Raw genomic sequence first — 24,325 nt, forward strand, 5'->3', positions numbered from 1 at the left:
TATCGATCTGTCTCATGACGTACGTAGGCAGCAGCTTTGACCTTTCACCTGCCGGCGGCTCATTCTGTGTCCACCAGGGGGCGGCACATCAACACAAAGAACCTTTTCACCTGAAAGGGATGAGTAGGAAACCCAGGAACCAAACCTGCGAAGAGAAAGATCACTGGAATTCCTTTGTAGCCTTCAGCCAAAGACAACAGGTAGAACTGATCTGATCTGATCTGATCTGATCTGATCTGATCTGATCTGATCTGCGTGAGGGCTGCTGCTGATGGGGAGAACTCATGAAAGGATGAAGGTTTCAGGTGGGGCCGCTCTGACTATAACTTAAATTTAGAGGTTCCAGCAGTGAGTAGAGGTGATTCAAATATTCTCATTACTGCTTTCTAGGGTGTTTTTCAGGACCAGTGAATTACTTTTTGGTTTTTTAATTACATTTTTTTAAAGTTACAATTTTTAAAACGGTTTAAAACTCAAAAGTATACTTTGTAAACATCAAAGAAATGTTACAAATTTTGGAGAAAAAAAGAGTAAAATTAAAGAACTTGATTTACAGACAGCGTAAAAGGTTTTAGCTGCGGTTTCCTATTGACCAGTTTTATTTCTCTACCTCTTTACAGTTCAGACTTTTCATTTGTTACGTGGGGGCGGGGCTAGTGGGACACGACTGACAGACGTTACGATGATGTCATTTCCGCTCCAGAACAGAGTCTGTTCCTGTCGTGGCTGTGGCCGTATTTCATGTCTGTGTTTTGTGTATTTTGTTTCTGTCAGAGTGGACCCTCTGTTCTGTGTTGTGGATCTGTGTCGGATCATTTTCAGGTATGGAGGTGGAGAGGTGGCGTCCACAGCTGATGGAGGCAGCTGACCTCCAGGCCTTCAGAAGTGAGCTCTGCTGCTGCAGGCCTCCAGTTCCGCTCGTCTCTCTTCTCCACACTTGTGTTCTACTTTGTGGTGTTTTGTGTTTTGATCTCACTCTGTGTGGTCTCTTGTTCGGCGTTATATTTTAAAGTGAAGCTGTGGCCATCTTGTGTTTTCTCCTGTCTATGTTAGGTTAGAGTTTGCCATTGTTTTCTCTCTTCTTTCGTTTACAGGTTAAGTACGGTGGCCCAGAAAGGCCACAACAGCACACAAAATAACACAATACAGTCCATCACAATGCTAAAAAAAATTAACTCACAACACGACACTTTAACTCAAAACGGAAGTATATCTGCAACGGAAGTTGCTTTACTTTTATTCTGAAAATTCCACTGGGCTAAAACATTGGTGTTCACGTCTCCATTCAAAGATTCTCCCGGTACCGGCAGCTTCTCTCCCACTCTGTCTGGGAGCCGTCTGTATGTCAGCCGCTTCTGCTGTGTTTCTATGACATTATAAGTTTGGTTGATTTTTACAAAATCTTTTTTGTCTCTGAGTTTGCACTTTGTTGACGGTCCCTTGGCAGCCTGTTCACTGCAAAGTGTGTATTTCCTGCTGGAAGAGAACACTTTTCATTAAAAGGCAGAAAAAAACTACCTTTTTTCTTTAGAAATGCATTTGTATTTCACTCCCTGTATTAACACAAAATGATTGAGATACTTGCTGTGACATTTGAACGTGTATCAGAAGAGTTATTGAGGCCAGAAGTCTGAATCTGTGAATTTCTTTCACATTTAAACGAACTCACAGAAACACACAGAAGCGGCTGTCACACAAACGGGAGAGAAGCTGCCGGTTCCGGGAGAATCTTTGAACGATCTCATGATCTCATTTTCTGCCTCTGACTTTCTATCTACAATACAATTTGAGAGACACGGCGATGTAAAGTGGTGAATCATCAGCATAGCTGTGAAAGTCAACGCCTTGCCTCCCGATGACGTCCCCAAGAGGAAACATCTATAAATTAAAAAGTGTAGGACCTAAAATTGACCCTGGGGGAACCCCAAATTTCATTTAAAAGATTCTAGAAGAGCATGCATCAATACTTACATAAAAGTGTCGATCTGTAAGAGAAGAATAAAGTGCTAACCCTCCACACAAAGTAGTCTATTTCAGTGTACTACAACGATCTTGGCCATCTGGTTGAAGTGTTTCTTCATCCTCTGATGAGGAACCAAACCCTTCCATGAAGTCCAGCTGACATGACTAAGCAGTTTCATCACGGTGTGAATGACGATGTAAAACAATGACAGACTTCTTCCTTCCACAGCTTCAGCCCCTGAAAGTCATGATGAGAACTTTCCCTAATCTGAAGATCCTTCTGCTTTAATGATGAAACCTCAGCGAAGGCGATTACAAGAGCACGCCACAAGTGACCGCAGCATTCCAGGAAGACACAGGGAAGGGAAGTATGAGAACACAACAATCAGAATAATTCTATCTGTGATTTCAATCAGATCAGATCAGATTGTTTTATTTTAAAAAGCTCTACAAAAGCATTGGTAATCATGTCTCCATGTCAAAGCGGATTTCCGCGGCTACCTCCGTGTCTCTGTGACTCAAGAGGGGAAAAATAAAAACAAGAATGATCGATTTATTGTTGTCTCGATGAAAATAAGAAAAATATCATATGATTTAGGATGCTTGAGCTTGCTGCTTCCCCATACCGAAGCGGCTGTTTATCTGCCGGCATGACAGGCAAACCACCCTCACACACCGGACCACCACCACCGAACTGGAGCCTGAGGACCAGGGACGGGAGACAGCGAACAACGTGACCATCCCCCTCTCGCTGTGTGTGTACTTAAGATGTGCAAGTAAATTCGGCGACCGGGCGAGACAGACCCCCCCCATTCTTTAACATCGGAGTCTGATGGCCCAAACGTGTCGACCACAGGGCCCTTTGTGAGAGCATGTTGGTGTTTAGTGTGTATAGTATGTACTGAGAGGAGACACAATCAAAATTGGTGGTTGCTTCCACCAAAGATCCCTACTAGTCTAAAGCAAATAAAGCCTGATTGGGGGTGGGGGGTGTCCTTTATTTTTAAGGTGTAATTTATTTATTTATTTCCTCAATTGATCATCATGTTTTTTCTTTGTCGGCTTTTCTCTCTTATTTTTTTATCTCATTTTTATTCTTTCATGGCCCCACCCAGTTCTCCAGGTAGTATGGGAGGGCCAGGAACTCACCTTTCCAGACGTTTGCATCAAGTTACATCATGTTGCACCCCCTCTACCCCCAGCATTGGGTTTCAGTTGTTGCTGCCGTGCTTCTTTTCTTCATTTTTCTTCCTTTCTCTGCAGTTCAGCTGAACGTTTTGGCTCCGGCTCCTCTGCATGTTTCTGCACAGCCAAGATGCCTCTGAACAAGAAGAACATTTCGCAACAGCTGTAAGTAAAACTCACAACTTCCTGTATTAGGGCAGATACAGACTCAGAGCTGAGGGACGAACAGCACGCTATCCACAAGGTGAGGATTCCTTATGACATACTGACAGCTACAAATGTTTTTAAATATGCTAAAGGGACTCGTACAAAAGCTTCGTTAACCATAGAATGCTAATTTAGCCAACAATTAGCACGACAGAGGAAAATAGTTGTGGTTGGTCGAAAATAGTAGATAATGCTAGGAATGCCAACGAGGAAATAGGGGCTTGATTTGGTCAAACGACTACAAAGGCATTGAAATTATTTTGAATCTAACTTTTAAAATCCTAAACCTGAAACTAGGAGTAAAAAATGGAAGACAAATTTAAACATGTTGTAAGGTAAGAAGGGTCAAATTAGCTTGAAAAAGGGACAACCTGAGATGCTCTTTTTCTTTGACACCATCATTCCAAGTTCTGAACTGTTCAGCAGGTACATCTAACACCTGGAACGAGCTTTGGTACTACTACTTTTTTTTTTTGTGGTAGTGATACTAAAGACCAGAAAAACAGCAGACGTCTAACCCAAACAGAGCAGCACATGTTTCTGTTGACATCACAACCAAAGGGCTCTGGCTCCTCAAACAGGCTCTCTGCTGACTCCAGCAGCAACAATAGGAGCATTGTTCAGCCAAAGGAAAGCAAAGCATTCTGGGTGTGAGATATCCCAGCAGCCCCTTTGATCCCTATTTTTTTCTTCAAACTTTATTGAAGGTAAAAATTCAATACAAAACAATGTTAAACAGCAACAACGAAGGAACAAGCCAGGGGGTTAAAAACATTTTACGCAGTTATATTGAAACTGACACACTGATCAAATGTTTTGATGGCTTTCTTATTAGCAGAGTTTCTTATTGTCTTAATGTATTGTTTGAACTCATTGATAAAGATTGAGAAATGTGGGGTATGATTCGTAACTTTTGATTTATGAATGTGCCATTTGCATAAAAACAACTAAAGGTTAATGAAGTACAACTGTTCTTTTTTATGAGATGGACAGTGGGTGATGCCAAACATAACATTTTCTAAGTACAGGCGAAAGTCAGGGTCAGTGTGGGCGGAAATGAAATGACAAACTTTAGACCAGAGAGTAGTGGAAAAGGGACACAACCAAAATAAATGTACAGCATCTTCAGGGTGTTCTTGACAAAAAGAACAGCTTACATCAATATCTTCTTTGAACCTTTGCAGATATAGTTGGGATGGATAGAATTTATGGATTAGTTTGAATGAGATTTCTTTCACTTTATTGGTTATAAAGTATTTTGCTTGTAAATTCCATCTCTCCTGGCTTCTGATTGGTCGACAGATCTGTCATTCTTCCATCAGATGTAGATTTTTCAGGAAAACTGCAAACCAGTTTGGCAGAACTTAAGAAAACAAAAGTGTTTGTTACCAGAAGTTTATTCTGAACTGAAAACTGAGCGAATTAGCAGTTTTTTTTCATGTTTTTGACATTTTACATGTTTTTCATTTAAAGAGTTCAAGAGTAGGTTAATGTTTGTGAGTGAAGAGTCAAATGTGTTTTTGTTTGTTTGCTTGTTTTAAATACCAAAACCAAATAAAAAAGATACAAAGAAAAATGAACATATGTGCTTTAAAAAGCTGATAATTGTGCTCATCTAAATGTGGATGAAAATTATGAAACTGGTTTAACCTTTTAGAGCCAGACCTGTCAGTGGCAATAACGAAATAAGACGATCTTTGACGTAACAAAACTCTTTTACACTATTAACATAATTCTGACGCAGAGAAGCAGTCTTTTCTGTACGTAAAGTGTTGCGTAACATCGTGAAGCTGCTTTTCTTCACGACAGAATCGGCTGATTTACGAGGATCACAGCTAAAGCTCTGGGGCTAAAGAGTTAAACTACCTTTAAGTGGTGAATATGGTCATGCAAGTCAATGCAGAAAAATTCAATATTATAGAACATATAAAAACAAGTTATAGACAAGGAAACAAATCAATATAGAAACTAAAATTAAGAGTAATATAAATAAAACGGGAAAACTCTGTGGTTGTGTCAGAATTCCTTCACTACTTAACCTAATGTATAGAATATAAAAAGGCTTCCTTTTATTTCTATACATTAAGTTTACAGAAAAATGATCTTTCAGGATTTTCATAAAGTTCAAAAATGCAAATTTGGTAAATCACCTTCCAGAAATTCAAAATAGCAATAAAGCTAAAGATACTAAAATAAAGATACTAAAATAATAGAAAAAATAAATGATGCTGTTGTTCAAATGTCCAAAACCAAAAATACAAAAGCCTCAAATACCACAAAAACCCAAAAGAGAAAATCCAAAGCAGACCGTTCTACGCTATGTGCATCAGCTTACAATTAGAGGAAATACTACATTTTATATGTTCAAACATTTATTGTTCTATATGTTTATTTTGCTGAGTTCATCCTTTTTTACTGCTAAAATACCTAAAACTGTTGGTCTTTTGTAATCGTATTTCCTGATTCATTTTCCATGAATAGAAGTCACATGTTGTACTCTGATGACAAACAAGCTCCGGCGGAGGCCGTCCCACGCCGCCGTGTCTTGTGACAGTGTGGGCGGCCTCTTCACAGCTGGCTCTTATGCAACGGCCTCACATGTTACAGTGGCTGCAGACGCTGAAAAAAACAAATGCAAAGACTTAAAACTGGGTTTTGATTGTCTACATGTCCTAAAAACCATCAGTTTCAAAAATGTTCAGCCACATTCAACTTTTCTGCTGCAACATTTATAAGTTATTGCTGAACATCATTTTTTCAACGTTTACAACCTTTAAGCTAATAATCCAGCCTGAGCTGTGTCTGAATCCCCTCCGACCTCCGACCCCGAAAAGACGACACAGCGTCCTGGATTTTAATGCCATTTGGAAACGTTCTCAGTAACACTTATTTAAACACAAAAAAACCTGTCACGTTTTTTTAAACACAAAACATTTGCCAAAGAAAAAGCCTAATAATAAATATATATAAATATATATATAAATATATAATATAAAAATAATAAATAAGTATTTATGAATCCACGCTGTTCTATGATACTGGTGGTCTATTCATCAAACTCTTAGGAAAACATGTTGGAATATTGTGAAAATGTCACACATGAATCTTTGGCTCAAGCTGAACTAAACAATTTAACACACGATATGACCATATTAGGAATGTTGGTGTGGTTAACAATAAACCTCAGCTGCCAAAAATGTACTTTTGTAGATTCTTCTGAAAGTTTGTTTTATTTTTAAATCAGTTTGTCACATGAAGGTCTGACCAGGCTGGCAGAAGGGGAGGGTGAGGGCGGGTCAAACATGGGGGGGGGGCTGCGCCTGCGGGTCACACAACGCAGCACGCCGCTTTCATTTGTATGTCTTAAAGTTCGGCCCAAAGCTTTATTCTGCGCACGATCTTCAATAAAACTTAAGGATTTTCCTAAAAGAGGAAATCCAAACCAGCCACACACGTGATTGATTGATTTATTTTGATTGATTGATTGATTGATTTCAAGCATTGTAGTCAAAGCAATAAAGAATTTACACACATTTATGAAACTCATTACAGAAATGATGAAATGCATAGATTAAAAAGACAGAAAAAAACCCAAAACAAGGTCGTCACTTAAATCACATTTGCTTAATTAAATACAGTGATCATTAACTAAAGTATAAGTAGAGCTTGATTTATTGCTTGAAAAGCAATAAATCAAGCACACATGTAGGAATGTTTAACCATTGTTAATTTACATACGTGAACCAATGTTTACATCCAGTTTCAAATGGACATAATTAAATCCTTCAGAAAAAGGTTAAAGTGCTATCTTAGGCACTTTAACGTAGGGAGTTGGGTCATCTAGACCCACTAGACAGTGCTCTGAACCTTTTTTCTTCAATGATTTGTGATCTTCACTGGTGTCCATGGATTACATGAAATCTTTCCACCTTTATCCACCTTTGTCATGGTAGGGAGAACACCTCAATGGAAGGGGGGGGGGGGGGGGGTCATCTAAGACATCACAAGAGTTAATCTGTAAGCATCACCTCTGCTATGATTTTAGGCTAATATTTAGGTTTTAGGGGGAAGTTCACTGTTCAGTGACCTTGTTTGGGTCTTAGAACAGCATGAAAAGTTCTGTCCTGCAGAACCAACATGTGTTCAGCAGATCTCCTCTCATGTTCTCCTCACAGATGACCCTTGAATGTTGCCTTTACTGTCCCTCATAGATCAGAGTAACAGGATGCAGGTCGTGACCCGCAGGCAGACGTTTCCCGTCAAACATCATAATCCATTTACAGCAATGCACCATGGGCCAACACACAGCAGAAGCCCCGCCTCTCCTGCTGATGAACCTGAACCCAAACTCTGGTGAGAACCTTTGGATGATTCCAGTCATGGTTTGTTCTGACGGCGTCTTTTTAGAGACCCTGGAGTTTTATCCCAGCATGTCTTCTGGTTTCAGGATCCAGCATCCGGGTCCAAAGTCCTCTGAGTCCGGATGTTGGTCTCTCAGGAGTAACCAGTCGATGGAGCCCCCCCTCGCCTTTGGGGGCCAAAAAACTTTTCCAGATGAATCCCTGTGAGTTTTATTCACTTTGAGATCGGCCTCCACAGTAAATCGCAAACTTATGGATATCATAATATCCAGCTGTGCAACACGCACATCGCAAAAGACGGCATAGACTGCAATAAATGGTTACCTTAGATGTGCCAAAACAATCCTATGGCAGCTTGAAGTATTTAACGGATCAAAAAAAACAACCTTATGCATTTGACCAATCAGATGGACGCCTTCACGGTGATGAACAGTTGGATGGAGCCTTTTTATGTTAGATGTGTAGACGAGGGTTAATTATTTAAATTAAACTGTTGCAGTCAAATGGAAATTATGTTTTCGGTTGTTTTCGTATTTGTTCATGTATCGTAAGTTATGTCCTCATCGCAAAATGAATCAGTAATCTGGCATATCCGACTTTTCCTCATATCGTGCATCCCTACTGTGAGACATTTGTGCTGACAGTACGTCAATGACGGCTACCTTAACCTCCTCAGACCTGGGTCCACATGCGCGGACTTTACCTTCCGGTTCCATTACCACAGTGGTTAATTCTGCTCAGCTGGAGCCCTGGGACTACGTGTGTGGAGGGTTAGCTTGAATATTAGCTTTAGCCTTAAGAGGTTATAGGTCAATCGCTCAGGGAGGTGAAAGTGAGAGGAGGGTTTTGTCTCAGCATGTTGGTGTGTTTGGTTTCAGGATCCAGCATCCGGGTCCAAAGTCCTCTGAGTCCGGATGTTGGTCTCTCAGGAGTAACCAGTCGATGAAGCCCCCTCTCGCCTTTGGGAACCACAGAACCTTTCCAGATCGATCGCTGTGAGTGGAAACTCAAAGTTTTAGTCGAAAGTTAATCCTCTGAACTGTTACGTCATAAAGTTCTTCATTATTTTGAGGTTTTTGAACAAACTAACACTAACCCAGAACAAACCCTTAAAAAAGGTCTGAAGATGCTAAAATGTATTAAAAAAACTTGAAGGAAGGAAGTCACTTCTTTTGTGTTGATGTTTCACTTTGCCAGTAAAGTTTGTATCAATTACCAAACAGAAGAGATTTACTGCAAACACAGATCTTTGAAACTGATGCCGATGATGGATGTTTTCAGCGTTGAAGACGAAGGCGCAGCAGCTGGAGGTGACCAGACGACAAAAGAACAACAAACATGTCTGGACTCAAAGCAGATGGACCATCATCCGCTGGAAAGTGAGAGGACTTTCAGGAAGAGCCAGAGGTTTCTCTGAAAGCTTCGTTGGCTTCTAAAAACGTTTTTTCTTCCCCAGAGCATCGAGCTTCCGTCTGCGAGCAGCGACTGAGGACCTGGTTGAAGACCAACGTCCAGAGTGTGCTGGAAGGCGTGGCTCACGCAGGAAGCTCTCCTCTGCACGAGACCTACACAGAGCTCCACATCACCGAGGGGGGGGCTGGAGAGCTCGGAGAAGAGCACGAGTTCAGGCAGATCGAGGTCGCAACCAGAAGAGCGGACAGGCCGGAAAGAACCATCAGAGAAGAAGATTTCTTCCAAGCAACACCTGAGAAGCCTGAACCAATCAGAACGGTGCTGACGAAGGGCGTGGCCGGCATCGGGAAGACCAGCTTAACGCAGAAGTTCACTCTGGACTGGGCTGAAGGCAGAACCAGCCAGAAGATCCAGTTCCTGTTTCCGTTCACCTTCAGGGAGCTGAATGTGCTGCAGGGCAGAAAGTTCAGCTTGGTGGGTCTGGTTCATCACTTCTTTGTAGAAACCAAAGAAGCAGGGATCTCGGCCTTTGATCCGTTCCAGGTTCTCTTCATCTTCGACGGTCTGGATGAGTGTCGACTTCCTCTGGACTTCCGCAACAACCCGGTCCTGTCTGAGGTCACGGAGGCCTCCTTGGTGGAGGTTCTGCTGACCAACCTGATCAGTGGGAAGCTGCTTCCGTCCGCTCGCATCTGGATCACCTCCAGACCGGCTGCAGCCAGTCAGGTTCCGGCTGAGTTTGTGGACCTGGTGACAGAAGTCCGAGGTTTTGCCGACCCTCAGAAGGAGGAGTACTTCAGGAGGAGATTCAGAGGTGAGGAGCAGACGGAGCGGATCCTCTCCCACATCAGGACTTCCCGGAGCCTCCACGTCATGTGCCACATCCCGGTCTTCTGCTGGGTCACCGCCACGGTTCTGGAGGACGTGCTGAGGAGCAGAGAGGCCGGAGAGCTGCCCAGGAGCCTGACGGAGATGTACGTCCACTACCTGGTGGTTCAGACCAAGCAGAAGAAGAGGAAGTACGATGGAGGAACCGAGGCCGACCCACACTGGACTGAGCAGAACCGAGAGATGGTGGAGTCTTTAGCCAAACTGGCTTTTGAGCAGCTGCAGAAAGGAAACCTGATCTTCTATGAATGCGACCTGACAGAGTGTGGCATCGACATCTCAGCAGCATCGTTGTACTCAGGAGTGTTCACTCAGATCTTCAAAAAGGAAACGGCACTGCATCAAGATAAGATGTTCAGCTTTGTCCACCTGAGCGTTCAGGAGTTTCTGGCTGCTCTTCATGTCCATCAGACCTTCATCAATTCTGGAGTCAACCTGCTGAAGGAAACGCAAACATCTTTCTTGACCAGACAGTTTTCGAAGCGTTTTATCAAACCGAACCTTCATCATCTTCACAAGTATGCTGTGGACGCAGCTCTGCAGAGTCCAAATGGACACCTGGACTTGTTCCTGCGCTTCCTCCTTGGTCTTTCTCTGCAGACCAACCAGAAGCTCCTGCAGGGTCTCCTGACAGAAGGAGGCAGCAGCTCACAGAGCAACCAGGAAACACTGATGCACATCCACAAGAAGATCACAGAGGAAGAGCTGTCGACGGAGAAGAGCATCAACCTGTTCCACTGTCTGAACGAGCTGAACGACGATTCTCTGCTGAAGAAGATCCAGGAGGTTCTGACATCCGGTCATCTCCACGCAGAAAAACTGTCCTCTGCTCAGTTTCAGGCTCTGGTCTTCCTCCTACTGTCATCCGAGGAAGACCTGGACGTGTTTGACGTGCAGAAGTTCTCCACCCTCGAAGACGTTCTTCTCAGGCTGATGCCAGTGGTCAAAGCGTCCAGCAAAGCTGTGTAAGGAGACTCACTCACGGTCTTCAGACGTAGAAACACAATAATTGACTGTGGATCTCTTTCAGTCTGAGCTTCTGCAGCCTCACGGAGAGGAGCTGTGAGGCTCTGGCGTCGGTTCTCACCTCCCGGTTCTGCAGCCTCAGAGATCTGGATCTGAGTAACAACGGCCTGCAGGAGTCTGGAGGACTGGAGCTGCTCTGGGGAGGACTGCAGAGTCCAAACTGTGTTCTGGAGACTCTCAGGTCAGTGCTGCAGAGCCAGGTGGTACCAATTTAACAATGGCGGCGCGCAGGAGTGCAGCGGCCTCTCATGCTCCCGGTACCAACACCGTTAACAGGACTGCTTTCGATGACTACGCTTTGTTAACAGACTCTATGGTCAGTCTCACCGATACTACCAGCGTTACTGTGCAATTGAAAAATACTTCTGTGCAATACTCCGTAACAGTCTGATATCATTATTGATACTATATTTATTATGTCTGAATGTAAACGGCTGGCCCGGGACCAGAGAGCCTAATTTCGTTTTATCATGATAAAATGACAATAAAGTTTCCTGATTCCTGCGTCAGGATGGACATGGGGCGGGGCACCGCTGGGGGGGCCACCCTCCTTCAGTAGTACTTAGATGATGAACCTCTACTGTTTGTTGGTGCTCCGCTCCGCTTGAATCCAGATCCAGATTTTCCTTTCCTGCTGAGATTTATTTATTTATTTAATATAGGGGACAGTGCATATTAATAAACATTTCTGTCAATATGCCAGAGTTAGCCAAAGGGCTATTTTTCATCTGTAGTCCCTGAGTAGATGTTAAAATCACCCTAAAAGATCAAAATAAAATTATATATTTACATAGTATTACTTACATATATTAAACAATGCATTCAATACAATTAGCAGTTACCCTAAAAACAAATTGGTGATAAAACAATCCAAAATCAGACACATAGAAGAACATATGCACACATAAAAGACAAGATAGTAGCGAGGATCGGTGAGAGGAGGTTTACTCAGTGTTGACAGCTCTGAGTGTCAATGAGCCATTTCTTTAATTGTGTCTTGAATAAATGATATGTGTTTTGATTTCTGATAGTTACGGGTGTGAGGTTCCACTCAGTAGCAGCTCTAACAGAAAAAGCAGTCCGACCAAAGACGCTTTTTCAGAAGGGAACTGTCCAGCCTCCTCTGACTGCAGTCCCAGTTCTGCTGTGATCTGCCGGAAAACCCAAGATCAATTTCTTTCTGGAATAATAAAAGTGGTTTGACTTTTTTGTGTTTATTTTGGGTTGCAGCCGAAAAATAAAAACAAAGAAAGTTAAATAAAAAAGGGAGGATAAAAAAATTTCAAACTAAAAGTAAAAGAAACTACATTTAAAAAAGACTACCAAATGATTAAATACAAATCAAATTGAAATTTGGATACTTAAAATATCAGGGTTTAAAAATGAAAATAAAGTAAAAAGAGGACATATTTAAAAAACAAACAAACATACATTGGTAGAAATGTTTGTTCAAAGGCTGGATTTGAACCCTCGTCTGAAGCTTTTCCACGGAGCGCTGCTTCTCACTGGGGGAATTGTTAGCAAACAATGGCGCCCTAAGAGTTTCCTCGCCGCCTCATGTCGCATGCTGAGGCGGCGTGGAAACTCTTAGGGCGCCTGGATTTTTACCATGAAATGAACGGTCACTGTGTTGTGGTGTTTCTCTAAGTCAGTAGAAAAACTTTACTTAAACAAACATAATTTCATGTGTTTATTACACAGCATGTAAAAACTAGTGCAGAGTGGAAAAATAAGTGAACCTCTGGGCTAAGAACTGGCTGAGCCTTTGTTGGCGGCGGCGGCGGCGGCTTCAACCAAACGTTTCCTGTAAATCAGACCAGACTGCAGGAAAGATGCAGGATGAGTTCTGGACCTTTCCTCTGAGCAAACCCCGCTCGGTTCTGGAACATTCTTAGGACGTCTGCTGAGATTGTGACGTCAGGCCACAGCTTCTGAAACACCAAATAACAGTTTGACTTTCAATCATTACATTTAACGATTGATCTAATCAAAAATCAGGACGAGTTTCAGGGGTGTCGTCGTAAAGTCGCACAAAGGGGATTTGAACCGGCGTCACTTGGATATTTTCTCAGTCTGAACTCCTTCATGTTCCTTCATTATGGATGCCAGAACACTGAGTGAAGTACAGCTGGAACCTCTCAGAGGTGAAGCCAGGAGAACTCGTCTTCATGCAGACCTCCTGTCTCTCCAGGCTGAGCGGCTGTTTGCTCTCTGAGAAAAGCCTGCAGTGTTTCCACCTCCAGACACGCCTGAGGGATTTGGACCTGAGCAACAACCCGCTGCAGGCTTCAGTGGAGCTGCTGTCGGCCGGACTCCAAGGTCCACAGTGTCACCTGGAGACTCTCAGGTGAGAAAGCGGTCAGTGTCCCGCAAGAAGGTCCAGAGCTGCAGGATTCTTAAACGTCCTTTAAGTGACCATGAAAGCAGTTCTATGATGGAATTTCTACGTATTTTTCAGAACATTTCTGCTCTGAGATTATTCTGTTTGGCTCACAGTTTGTCTCTTTGTTAGGAGACAAGAAAAGGTTTTCCTTTCCCTCCCGTAATGCAGGTTTCCTCCTGCTTCTCCTCAGACTGCAGTGCTGCGGTCTTTCAGAGGAAAGCTGCGAGCTTCTGTCTGCAGTCTTGAGCTCTTCCTCCTCTCTGACGGACCTGGACCTGAGCAACAACGACCTGCTGGATGCTGGCGTGAAGCATCTGTCTGCCGCACTGAAGACTCTGGACTGTCGGCTGGAATCTCTCAGGTGAAAACCACAGACTTCACAAATCCTTTCTTCTAGTTGGTTGAATGTTATAAAGTTTTCAACCAACCATTTTTTTCCTGTTTCTCTTTCTTTATTCTAGTATCTTCCTTCATTTTTTGCCGCTTAACTCCTCCTACAATGTTTCATCTATTTTTTTTTTTTTTTTTTTCATTATTTTTTTTTTTTCCAAACTTTATTTGTTTTATGCAGAAATTGTACAAAATGTCCATCAATTCACAGACACCAGTCGAAATAAAAGTACTTTTGCACAATATTCTTTTTTTATATATAAGTTAAATAAAATAAAAAAACTAAAAACAAAACAAAAACACCAAAAATCAAGAGAAAAATAAAAATAAGAAGAGAAACACAAAACCGCACCAACCCTCTCTATTAAAGCTTCAGAAAATATAATAGATTCCAACAATTATAATTTAACACATGCCCAGATTTCTCAGAAGAGTAAATTAAAATAAGCAAGAAGTAAACCAATCCATGAGATGGAATCAGATAAAAGGGAGCCCCCAGAAGAAGTGACTTAGTCTGGAAAAGAGTAGAATTGTATTTGCTGTGTCGTTTGGAATAATGGACGCCACCTTTGTTCAAATTTATCAGAGAACCCATTCAATGTCATCCTTATCTTTTCCAACTTGATGAAGTACAGAACATCATTGAGCCACTGCGAAGATGATGGGGAGTGTGGTGATTTCCACTTTAATAGAATTACTCTCCTTGCAAGAAGAGTCATAAAGGCGAGGGAGTCCTTTTGAGATTTTGATAGGGAAGGTGGCCCTGAAAAAATTCCAAATAAGGCACTCAGAGGGTTTGGGCTCACGTTCCTCTCAATAACGCGTGATATCACTGAAAAAACTTCAGTCCAATAACCCAGGAGCTTGGGGCAAAGCCAGAACGTATGAATAAGGTTTCCTGGACATTGGTGGCATCTATCACATGCTGGAGAAATATTAGGGAATATTTTAGATAAACGGAATTTTGTAAAATAAACGCGATGGACCAGTTTGCACTGCATAAGACCGTGCCTCGCGCATATTGAAGATTTGTGTACTCTCATCAGAATCTGAGACCATACGCTGTCAGAGAAAGTTTCTCCTAGATCATCTTCCCAAAGAGCTTTTATAGTGTCCAGAGTTTTCGACCGGATAGCTGATATCTGATTGTAAATAAGAGAAATGGACCCTTTCAAAGAAGAAGAAGGCAAGAGCAAAGAATCCATGGTCGAGGTTTCAGATAAATTAGGAAATGAAGGAAAAGTACTAATAACAAAACTGCGGGCTTGTAAATATCTGAAAAAATGTTGCTTTGGGAGGGAGAATCTTTCTGATAATTGTTGGAAAGAGGCAAAAACATCATCAATGAACAGATCTTTAAAGGTCCGTAAACCAAGATCGGCCCATTTTAAGAAGACGTTGTCAACAAGAGATGGCGTAAAGAAAGGATTAGCTGCTAAAGGTGCTTTATGCGAGTAGATTTGTAATCCAAAAAAACGCTTAAATTGAGTCAGAATCTTAAGAGATGTTTTAACTATATAGTTCTTAGAATGTTCTCTTACTGGGAAATGTATAGGAGAATATAACAGCGCATTGAGAGACACTGGCTTTACCGAGTTCAACTCCATGGTTAACCAGTCTAAGGTGGGAGAAGCTCTGGATTGTAACCAATATTTAAAAATTCTTATGTTGGATGCCCAATAGTAATACCTAAAATTAGGCAGGGCCATTCCTCCAAGCACTTTGGGCCTCTGTAAATAGTGCTTTGACAGTCGTGAATTTTTTTTATCCCAAAGAAATTCGGACACAAGAGAATCAACTTGGGAGAAAAAGGAGCTAGTCAAAAAAATAGGTAAGCACTGAAACAGATACAGAAAGCGAGGCAATATGTTCATCTTGACACAATTAATGCGTGCCACTAAAGATAACTTAAGCAAAGACCAGCGTTCAAAATCTTCTTTCGTTTTTGACAAAAGAGGGATAAAGTTTGCTCCAAATAAGTCTTGTGGTTTTTTTGTCACTTGAACGCCAAGATGTAAAAAGCTGTCATTTGCCACTTTAAAAGGGAAATTTTGCAGGGAAGATGCATTAATACGCGGGTCCAGGGGGAAAATTTCACTTTTGCTCAAATTAAGTTTATATCCTGATAGCTTCCTAAAATCAGATAGCACACTCAATATCACAGGTATTGACCGGTTGATGTCAGAGACATAGAGAAGTAGGTCATCTGCATACAATGAGACCTTTGCCTCCACCCCATATCGATGCACTCCTTTAATGTTCAAGTTATTGCGAATAGCAATAGCCAAGGGTTCTATCGCTAGAGCAAACAAAAGTGGACTTAGAGGACAGCCCTGTCTGGTTGAACGGTGAAGTGAAAAGTAAGTGGACTGAGTGCTATTGGTTCTAACGGCAGCCAATGGATTAGCATATAAAAGTTTGATCCAGCATAAGAAGTTATCTCCCAAACCAAATCTCCTAACTGTATGAAATAGATAAGCCCACTCTACCCTATCAAAAGCCTTTTCAGCGTCTAACGATATTATGGCTTCCTGTGTGTTGCTGTTTGAGTTATTATACGTTATATTAAAGAGTCTCCTCAAGTTGAAGAAAGAATGTCTATTGCGGATAAACCCAGTCTGATCAGGGTTGATGATTTTAGGTAAGATTGTTTCCAGTCGGATGGAAAGAATTTTTGATAAGATTTTGAAGTCCACATTTAGCAGGCTTATGGGTCGGTAGGAGGAGCAAGAGAGGGGGTCTTTTTCCTTCTTCAAAATCAGAGAAATAATGGCTTGGTTAAGTGTCTGAGGTAGCATCCCCTCAGAGTATGCCTCATTATACATGTCTAATAACAACGGAGCTAACTTATCTATGAACTTCTTATAAAACTCTGAAGGATAGCCATCAGGGCCTGGACATTTACCTGCTTGGAGAGACAGAATTGCAGTACTAATTTCTGACAATGAAATGGTCCTGCCCAAAGTATTGGCATCTTCCTGATCGACGGTAGTAATTTTCAATGTTGAAAAAAAATAGTCAAGGTCCCCATCTGATGGAGTAGCTTCAGACGTGTATAATGTTTCATAAAATTCTTTAAAGGTTTGGTTAATCTGAGAGGGCTCTGTAGTAACACCGCAAGGGGTCTGAATTTTTGAAATTTGCCGCGAGGCTGAGACCTGTCTAATTTGGTGTGCCAAAAGTTTGCTTGCTTTATCACCATGTTCAAAAAACTGGGTACTGGACTGAAGCATTAGCTCAGTAGTACGATATGTCATAAGGGTGTCAAATTCAGCTTGAAGAGAGAGACGCTCTTTATAAATATTTGGAGAAGGCGAGACTGCATACATAGCATCCAGCTGTAATATTTGCTGTCTCAAGTTATTCATTTTGTCACGCCTCAATTTTTGTTCATAGTGAATATAAGAGATTATCTCCCCTCTAATAAAAGCCTTGAGGGATTCCCAGAGGAGAGAGGCAGAGACCCCCGGAGTTTGGTTGGTACTTAAGAAGAAGTCAATCTGCCCAGAGACAAAACTGACAAAATTTTCATTGGCCAACAGACGAACATTAAGCCGCCATGGTGGACGTTCTGAATTTAGGGTGCTAAATTTTATGTCCATTAAAAGGGGGGCATGATCAGACAAGACAATAGCATCATACCTACACCTAGATATTGACGGGAGCAATCTATTGTCAACTAAAAATAAATCAATACGAGTATACGTACGATGCACTGGCGAAAAAAAGGAATACTCACGTTTGGAAGGATTAAAAAAACGCCAGCAATCAGTAGCCGCAAATTCCTGCATGAAAGCTGTAATTGTTTTGGCAGACCGTGAAAGTGCAGCTGGTTTTATGGAGGATCGATCTAACTCAGGATCAAGCCAGCAATTGAGGTCACCCCCTAGAATTAGATGGTGGGAAGATAGATCTGGCAAAATAGAAAATAAACGTTTAAAAAAAACATTGTCGTCGCTGTTGGGTGCGTAAACATTCACCAGTGCAACTTTTAAACCCTGAAGTATACCAGTGACAATGATATACCTGCCATTTGTATCTGAGACGACCTGTTCAGAGACAAAGGGAACAGATTTGTGAACAAGAATGGCGGTTCCTCTAGCTTTACCCAAAAAGGATGAGTGATAGACTTGGCCCACCCAGCTTTTTTTCAGCTTCAAATGATCGACGGTTCTTAGATGGGTCTCTTGTAGAAATGCAACTTGAGACCCCAGTTGTTGTAGATGATGAAGTACTTTACTGCGCTTCACAGGATTATTAAGCCCTTTGCAATTAAAGCTGATGAACCGGAGGTCCTTTCCTATTGTTGACAGCATAGCAATAGACCATTTAGTTTAACACCCAGGATTGGCAAGGCAAACATGTCTGGACATCTTGTAAACAAGTAAAAAGAAAGATAGAAAGAGGGGTGCAGTCGGAGAGAAGTGAAAATACAACCATGAAGTGAAAAAAACAAAACAAACAAAAACAAAATGAAACCTGCTAGTAAAAAACAAAACCCCAAAAAAGTCGCTGAAGCATTCCCCCAAACGGAATGCGCGAGAACCCCCCCACCCCCTCCCCACATATTCCAACTTCTGAACTAGACTGTAGTAGAGGTGTTAAAACCAAACCCTCCACTGGGAATGTGACTATTGAAGAATAAAAACACACCTTTTTTATATCTACAGAATATACAAAAAAGTCAGCGCTTAACTAGTGCAAAGGATCATTCACTCATCAGCAATAACCTTTTCCTTTCTCACCCCTCCCCTATTTCTTATGTGAGCATAGTTATATATAAAAAAGTTCTAGCGTAACAAAAACTAACTGTTAAATATAATCTTCAAAAATAAAAACAATAAGGGAGAAGGTGGTAAAAAACAAATTTGTATTAGTGAAATAAAAAGTTAAAATATACTATGACATGCATTCATGTCAATCATTATTATCATTATTATTATTTATTTATTTTCTATATACACACAAATATATATATACATATATATATATACATACACGCATATACATATATATATACATACACACATACATATATACACACATTCTTTTCCTAAACCAAAGTTATGTATTGAAACCATCATCTTTTGTTGCAAACAAGGGTACCAACAAGCACCGTAAGCGTTTAGGCAAACAGAATTACACAAATGTAATCAGAATAACTTTGAAGTCTCGTAGTGAAATTAGAATCAAACCGAGTCTGGAGCCACCACTTTTTTCAGATGTTTCTCCACAAATTCCATGGCAAGCACTGGGTCCTCAAATCTGTGATGTTGACCACTGGAGAGAGTGATGCGCAGCACAGCAGGATAGAAAAGTCCAAACTTCACACCTGGACACGAGCGCAGCTCCTTTTTCACCTTAGCAAACGCTGCCCTCTTCTTAGACACGGTGGCCGTAAAATCCGGGAAAATCATCACCCTTTTTCCTTGGTAAAGGAGAGGGGCAGATGCCCCGGCCTTGCGCAGGATTTCGTTGCGTTGTTGGAAAAGGTTGACTCGTGCGATGAATGGGCGCGGATGATCTCCATCCCGGGGTCTGGCGCCGAGAGTGCGATGAGCCAAATCCAGAACTGGTTTACTGTCCAAACTCAGCAAATCTTGAAGCAGTGTGGCGACAAAGTCAGTAACACGTGAACCTTCAGATCCTTCAGGCACGCCGACCACCCGTATGTTATTCCGCCTGGAGCGTCCTTCCAAATCTTCGCATTTCTGTGACAGACTCCCGACTCTGTCTGTTAGCGATGCTACAGTAGCCTGTAGGCTAGTTAGCTGGCTGTCGTGGTCATTAGCAGTTTGCTCAAGGCTCTTAATAGTCTCGTTTTGCGCCGTGATTTTGGCTTCCAACGGTCCAAACGCAGCTGTAATTTCTTTTTTAACTGCACCAGATACAATCTGCTCAAACTCTTTGACTATTCCCGCCCGCATGTTTTCCATCATTACCTCCATGCGTGCTAGCATACGATCGCTAGCATCCGAGGCGGGGTCGGTGGGCAGCTCAGGTGAGGCTGGAGGTTTGTTGCGGCCTGATTTCCCCGTCTCGGATTTCCCTCGAGATGCCATGATTCAGCCGGATTTTCGGAGCGGAAAAAACGAGACTTGGCTTCAGAAGTCACCTTTAAATTGTGACGCCGTGCAAATGATTAAAAAAAAAGGTGTAACATATGAATAAAGTCACATTCTTGAGGAGCTGCAGCGAACACGTCTCACATGTTCAACGCTCCACAGCGCCCCTCATGTTTCATCTATTTTAACCATTCAACTATTCAAATGTTCAGCTCTTTCAGCTTTTTCCAGCTATGACTTTTGCTCCTTCAAATCCTTGAACTTTTCCAGATATTCCAGGATTTTGCCTCCATTGAAACACATGGGGAATCCTTGAAAGCTTTTGCTTCTTTTAACCATTTCAAATACATCATAATTTTAGTTAGAGACACAAATCAAACTACGACTTTAAACTGATTCCACTTCTTTCAGATTTTTAAAATATGCTTTAATTTTTGAATCAAAACCTCTAAACTTTGTGGTAATTTCATCCTTATAATGGGTTTCAATGGGAGAGGCTTCTGACATTTTCACCAAAGTTCACCGTGTTTGGGAGCTTCTTGTTCTGGCATTCTTTCAGCTAGAGAGACCAGTAAAACATCGTAATGCTCACAACGCTTTGGACTCTGGACAGTTTTTTCACAAATGGACTTCAAACTTTGATTTCTTTTCGACAATTTCCCCTCTCTCTGGCATGACATCACACGCTGTGCCGGTGGACGGAGGAAAAAAGCCTTCAACTTTTACAAACAAAGCTCCCTCACGTCTAGAATGTCAAATCAATTCCAGTAAGAAATATAGAGAACGTAGGTATTTTTGTGGGCTTTTTAAAGATATATTTTGTGTCAAGATGTTAGTTTTACTTTTCTTTTACATCATTCTGGATGCCAGAGAGTCGCAGAGCCGTAGAGTTGCTGCAACACTAAATGATCAAAAACAGCTGTTATATGCCCCGCCCACTGAAGCTGGTTGGTGGCGTCATGGCGTGACACGTGAGCATTGGAGCACAACTTTACTGGTTCAATACCCAGCACTTGCATCTTTCACAAGAATATCTTTTTTGTTATTGTCACTTTATTTAAGGTAAACTTTGATTATTTCTTTATTCATTAAGTTTTATTTTTGCCAATTATTACCCTTTAAGTTTCATTTTCATTCAGCAGTATAGCATCAACCCTGCAGTTTCTTCTGGAAATGCAGCTCCTCCTGGTTTCATCTTGTTTTTCCACCACATTGGCTTTGATAGAGGAGACTGAACATCCGTTGGTATCTGCAGGCTGTCGGGCTGCCAGGTCTCAGAGAACGGCTGTGTTTGTCTGGATGCAGCCCTGAGCTCCAACCCGTCCCATCTGAAGGAGCTGGACCTGAGCTACAACTGTCCAGGAGCCCTGGGAACCAAGCTTCTGTCCGCCAAACGGGAGGATCCGAACTGCAAGCTGGAGGCGCTCAGGTTCAAAGAATGTCATCCAATAAAGCAAAAACATGAAAAGGAATATCGTCTCCATGGTGATACACAATGAAACGTTTTTCAGGTTGGAGCCGGCCGGAGTCCAGTGGTTAAGACCAGGATTGAAGAAATGTAAGAGTTTAAAACGCACAAAGTTTTCTGATTTTTTTTTAATTCTATTTACATATCATTTGGTCATAGATTCAGTTTCACAGCCAAAACAGCTTAAATGGGGGCCCGGGCACTGTGCCCTGGGGTGCACCGTGTGATTATATGACTTAAGCTCAAAACTGATGCCATTATCACTGTTGAATGCAACAATCTGACCAAAGCATCTGTTTTCCTGAAAGGCTCTGTAGATAAAAACTCAAGCAAATCAATCTAAAAACGTTTAATCTGAAAGTGCTGAGTCACGGAGGATTTCCTGCTTTGTTCTGCCCCTCAGACGTCTGTGAACTCAGCTTCGACCCAAACACAGTCCACAAGAACCTGAAACTGTCTGAGGACCAAAGGGGGGTGACATTTGTGGAGGAGGAGCAGCCGTACCCCGACCACCCGGACCGCTTCCTCAAGAGCCATCAGCTGCTGTGTGGGAACACTCTGGCTGGTCGCTGTTACTGGGAGGCGGAGCTGACGGGTGGCGTTCACGTGTCTGTGAGTTACAGAGGAACCGTGAGGGGAGGAGAGGGGAACCACGAATGGTTCGGCGGGAACACTCAGTCCTGGACTCTGTACTTCTCCCAGGGCAGCTACTCTGTGTGGCACAACAAGAAAGGCAAGGCCGTCCCTTCATCCTCCTCCTCTTCCTCCTCCGGCCCTCACAGAGTAGCCGTGTACTTGGACCATCCCGCCGGTACTCTGTCCTTCTATAGAGTGTCTTCAGACATGCTGACCCACCTCCACACCTTCAGCACCACCTTCACGGAGCCCCTGAGGGCTGGTTTTGGGTTGTGGACCTGGTCGGGTTTACCTGTCGCCTCCTCGGTGCGTCTTTGCTCTCTGTAGAAGAAAACCCAGAACACGAGGAACCGGCAGACTCACACTCAGCCTTGAGCTAGAGACTCGCTACACGCTAAAGCCTTCGCCGTAACCGTCTTTACGGGTGGATACAAGCTGTCTGCGGATGAGAAATGGTCAGTAAGACGGGACGTACACCTTTTTAATGTTTCCTCCCCCCCCTCCCCCCCAACATCCTGTGGACTGCACAAGGATTTTTACGCCACCATGTCTTGAAAACGAGCTTGACCTGTGGGCAACCTCTGGGAGGCGTGGTCCTGAAAACATTGTTTGTGTGTTATTTGACTTTGTGTTCCTCCTTGTGTCATACTCTCTGGGTAAAGTGCAAATCCAGCGGGTTTTCTGTTACCGTGCTCAAAAAAAGCTTTCATCGCATTTCAGTTCCAGCAGGACTTCAGCTCCTCCAGGGAGGACGGCGGACCGCGAAAGAACTTGCCCATTGCCTCTGCAGCAGGAAGACGACATTCCGTCCTGATTAAGGGGGAGATGCAATTGTTTTGATGCTGCTGCTGTTGCGTCTTAATGAAGGTCATTTCAGTAAAAGGGAAACACTGTTGCATAAGGATAATGGGGGGGGGGGGGGGTCTATTATCATCCTGACTGAAAATATTTATTATTGTCAGGTTTTACTAAATATCCATTTGGAAAATATTTATATTTTGTTTTTACGTTTTTATGATGATTTGTGTCAAAGTTCTGTGTTCTGACTGAAAATAAAACAGAGGCGGGGAAAGTGTCTTTTTTTTTTCTGGAGTTCCCTTTTTTGGGAAACTTTTCTCACAAATTCTTGCAAAGATGAGGAAAGTCCCTCATTCACCAAAAGAGGATCAGAAACACATCTGTGCCCTCCAAACACTAACTCTGACCTTTACTCTGAAGGTCCCAGTGAAAGCTACGACAGATTAGTAAATCAGAATCACAAGAACATCAGGTGATGGATTCCATCAATGAAGGATTTCTATAGTGCAGGAAGTAACTAGGACCACTAGGGGGCGTATTTTAGATATACTGGGTAGAATCCTATAAAGTTTTCAACCAACCATTGTTTTCCTGTTTCTCTTTCTTTATTCTAGTATCTTCCACCAGTTTGTGCTGCTTAACTCCTCCTTCAATTGTTCATCTATTTTAACCATTTAACTATTAAAATGTTCAGCTCTTTCATCTTTTTCCAGCTGAGACTTTTGGTCCTTCAAATCCTTGAACTTTTCCAAATATTCCAGGATTTCCAGGATTTCAGCCTCCATTGAAATACATGGGGAATCCTTGGTGTATGAGGTCGCTGGTTCGATAACCGGCTCTGGAATTTTTCCCAAACATGTCTGTTCTGTTATTATGCTGTTTTTACTTTATTTACTGTCAACTTTGATCGTTGTTTTATTTTATTTTGCCAATTACTACCCTTTAGGTTTCATTTTCATTCAGCAATATAACATTCAACCCTGCATGTTCTACTGGAAATGACATCAGTACTAGTACCAAAGTGAAGGTATATGCAGCCGCAGTCATCCCCAGTTTGCAATACTCCGTCGAGTGCACCACACTCTACCGCAGACATATCAAGGCTCTAACACGACTTCAGCTTCGCCACCTTCGCTTCATTCTCAAAATCAAGTGGCAAGATCGTATCCCAGATGTTGAGGTTTTGAGACGTGCCAACACAGTTAGCGTTGATGCCCTAATAACACACGTGTGTCGGATGTCCCTCATCCGACACAACCCAACAATAGATTACCCAAAGCAGTATTCTACTCAGAACTTTCTCAAGGAAAAAGGAGCCGCAGTGGACAGAACTACGCTATAAAGATGTGCTAAAGCGACACATGAAGAGAGCAGGCATCCCACACTTCAACTGGGAAGAAGAAGCCCTACAAAAATCCAAATGGCGTGAAACTTTAAAGGAAGCCATGACAACCATTGAAGACCAACGCCAACGTGAATACCAACAGGCACATTACCGGCGTCACTCCGTAGCAACTTCAACCGATTTCAAATGCTTCAAATG

General features: G+C 42.3%; 1 protein-coding gene across 5 annotated transcripts; it reads left to right on the top strand.

The window, feature by feature from the left end:
- The first annotated feature begins 197 nt into the window (after positions 1-197).
- LOC101174032 (NLR family CARD domain-containing protein 3) lies at positions 198-23,056 on the top strand. 5 transcript variants are annotated; one of them, XM_023959407.1, is made up of 13 exons: positions 198-305; positions 2,192-3,391; positions 7,566-7,707; positions 7,802-7,918; positions 8,594-8,710; positions 8,997-9,094; positions 9,172-10,981; positions 11,047-11,223; positions 13,234-13,389; positions 13,616-13,786; positions 21,136-21,309; positions 21,392-21,438; positions 21,752-23,056. In XM_023959407.1, exons 3-13 carry the CDS (start codon positions 7,580-7,582, stop codon positions 22,309-22,311), a joined length of 3,555 nt encoding a protein of 1,184 aa, XP_023815175.1. In that variant the 5' UTR covers positions 198-305; positions 2,192-3,391; positions 7,566-7,579; the 3' UTR covers positions 22,312-23,056. The 5 variants fall into 5 exon arrangements, with proteins under 5 accessions (XP_023815175.1, XP_011478895.2, XP_023815177.1 ...); XM_011480593.3 differs by lacking the exon at positions 198-305 and having other exon boundaries at positions 1,784-3,391; positions 21,752-21,960; positions 22,051-23,056; XM_023959409.1 differs by lacking the exon at positions 198-305 and having other exon boundaries at positions 1,787-2,717; positions 3,226-3,391.
- The last annotated feature ends 1,269 nt before the right edge of the window (positions 23,057-24,325 follow it).

Source organism: Oryzias latipes, chromosome 10 (genome assembly GCF_002234675.1).
Source record: "Oryzias latipes chromosome 10, ASM223467v1".
NCBI lineage: Eukaryota > Metazoa > Chordata > Actinopteri > Beloniformes > Adrianichthyidae > Oryzias > Oryzias latipes.